Here is a 2,440-nt window from a genome sequence, read left to right as displayed (position 1 = left end):
CGGTTGGAATTCGGTTAGTTCTGGCAAACTTGTCCAACAACCGCGCCAAGCAAAAAAGGAAAAACCAGACAGGAAATGTATCCGTTTGGGACCAGGTTTAAGAACTAGTATATAATAGTATTTGCATTGCGTATTACGAGATTCATTACTCATTGCTTGATATGAACATAGTCCGTACAAGTGAAAAGTTACAAGTTCCGCACGAGTGCGGGGGTGTCCGTCAAATCCGTGAGGCCATGGACTGTATTTATTGAAAGTTGGTTCCACCGTATAACCAATGGTTGGTCTTGCTATCTAGACCCCGCCTCATCCAGTCACCCGACATCCGAAGAGATAGGTCATCCATCGCCACCAATTCAGCATGTGAAACTTAGTCCATCAACGAGACCTCATCCCCACACCTCAGCAGCAATTTGTATACCTAATACTCCCGATCAATATCGGGGTCAACCCTTCTGCTGATTGCTGAGGTGTCACCAGACCAGACCACATGCATATTTTCTCCAGGCATCGTAGCTTTAAGACAGGCGAACGTGCGTCCTGCACAGATGCATGTGCAGTTGAATTATACAAAGCACTGCATACCTGCACCGACATGGCCCTGCCTGCTGCTGGTATGTGTCCATGCACTATTATTTAGATTACTCAGTTGTCCCCCCACCCTTGGTCCCCACACACCGATTGCCCACCACCGTTGATTCCTTTCAGTGGCGGAGATTTGTAGTGCAGCCACAATTCCCCTGCGCCCACGGCGGCCACCACGGCGCATCACACCGCCACCAGCTGGGATCATCGGCAACAACCGACGGCAACTGGCTGGCCAGCTCGTTTTCTCCACGGTCGACCAGCCGGGTACCCAGTGGCTGGTTCGTGACAGTGACGGGGTGCTGATATCGCTTGGCAAGGGGTACCAACCTCCAGCAAGGGACTTGAATGGCGAACCGTTATTGCCGGGCTCTGTGGTACAGCTGGTAAGAGAGCGTGCAGCAGTGGTATACAACATATACCAGTATGTACTTATAAACTGTTATTGCACAATTAGCATGTATAGGAGATGACAAATTACATATATGCATGTTTACGAAGCAAGCGCTGTTGGGTGGGGCTTGAAGGAAGTAGTGCTGACTTCAGGCCTGGGAAGATACATACAGATATACTTTGACATGATACAAATCATGTCTCCATCGATGGCGTCTAGCAGATATAAGAGATAGAACGCACATGTTGAACAATTTCTGCGATTCGCCTAGGATAGCATATCATGCTGTCTCCAGCTGAGGGCGTCCTTGACCCAGCTGGGGCCCATTCCCAGCTGGCTGCAGCCCATTCCAGCGGGGCCGCGGGGCCCGTCACTCAGCGCTCAGGAATTCCATCAAACCTGATCCGAACCCGGGTATGGATTGGGTTCTCTATAGATGATATGTTATACTACGACTTCAGAAAAGTACCAAAGTACCGATATCGGTGTATGCAGATCCCGTGATATGCACAGGATACTAAATGATGCCATACTATGACATCATGTATATGGTGTCATATTTAAATGGTATCGCGAGCTTACCGCATGCAAAGATCACCACGACGCCAGAACAGAACCGATCTAAGCTCGCGATATGCCAACATACAAAGAAAACCTAACATTCCTTTTCCGTAATTGTTCCACCAGAATATGGAAGGGAAGCGGGACAATATGGATTCAAGTGACGACATGGAAGATGGTCTTTCCCAGCACTGAGGGCATGCGCGATATTTGTCACAATAAATTGTATGCACATACGTATACGCTACGCAGTCGATTGCTTTATCATCATTACTACCATGGCTTGCTGGATCAACCTCGTTAATTGCTATATGTATATATGTGTGTGTGCGTTTTACATGGTTGGGGGTGCATGCCCCCGCCCATACCTGCAGAACGACCGAAGTCCCAAGGGCAAAACCTGAGCTACAAAGCTACAAAAGAAATGTCGCACTAGCGGGAGAAGAGAAAAATAGCGCCCAAAAGGCACAACTAATTATAAGCTGCAGTGAGCCCACATACGACGGCCAGTGGCAGTAGATGTTTCGGTCACCTATAGGTGACACCCCCGTGTAATAGGTAGGGACGGCACCTGTTGTATCACGTCTTTCTCGGAGAAGAACCGATCAGTGGATCTCAGGATTCCGTGATACCCAGGATACTGCAGCGCCTCTGAAGTAGACCAAGGCCGAGGACACCCTCCACTGCTAGAGGGGGGAACAATCCCTATGGCAGCCAAACTGCGTGTTACGGCCCCCCCCCCTTAGCAACTGGACTAGTTACTCCTGAGCCCCGTAGCGACCCCATAGCGACCCCGTGGCGACCCCGTAGCGACCCCATAGCGACCCAGTAGCGACCCCGTAGCGACCCAGTAGCGGGGCAGTGCTCCCAGACGAGCTACTGCCCCGCCACTGGGCCGCT

At 50.5% G+C, this 2,440-nt stretch overlaps 1 protein-coding gene across 1 annotated transcript; it reads left to right on the top strand.

Annotated features, from left to right (window-relative positions):
- Positions 1-595: 595 nt before the first annotated feature.
- On the top strand, positions 596-1,735 carry VOLCADRAFT_92679 (uncharacterized protein; the record flags this gene model as incomplete). Its single annotated transcript, XM_002952062.1, has 3 exons — positions 596-614; positions 709-971; positions 1,667-1,735. The coding sequence occupies 3 exons, from the start codon at positions 596-598 to the stop codon at positions 1,733-1,735; spliced, it is 351 nt and encodes a 116-aa protein (XP_002952108.1).
- Between the last annotated feature and the right edge of the window lie 705 nt (positions 1,736-2,440).

Source organism: Volvox carteri (genome assembly GCF_000143455.1).
Source record: "Volvox carteri f. nagariensis unplaced genomic scaffold VOLCAscaffold_27, whole genome shotgun sequence".
Classification (NCBI taxonomy): Eukaryota; Viridiplantae; Chlorophyta; class Chlorophyceae; order Chlamydomonadales; family Volvocaceae; genus Volvox; species Volvox carteri.
This window is presented reverse-complemented; position numbering and strand designations above follow the sequence as displayed.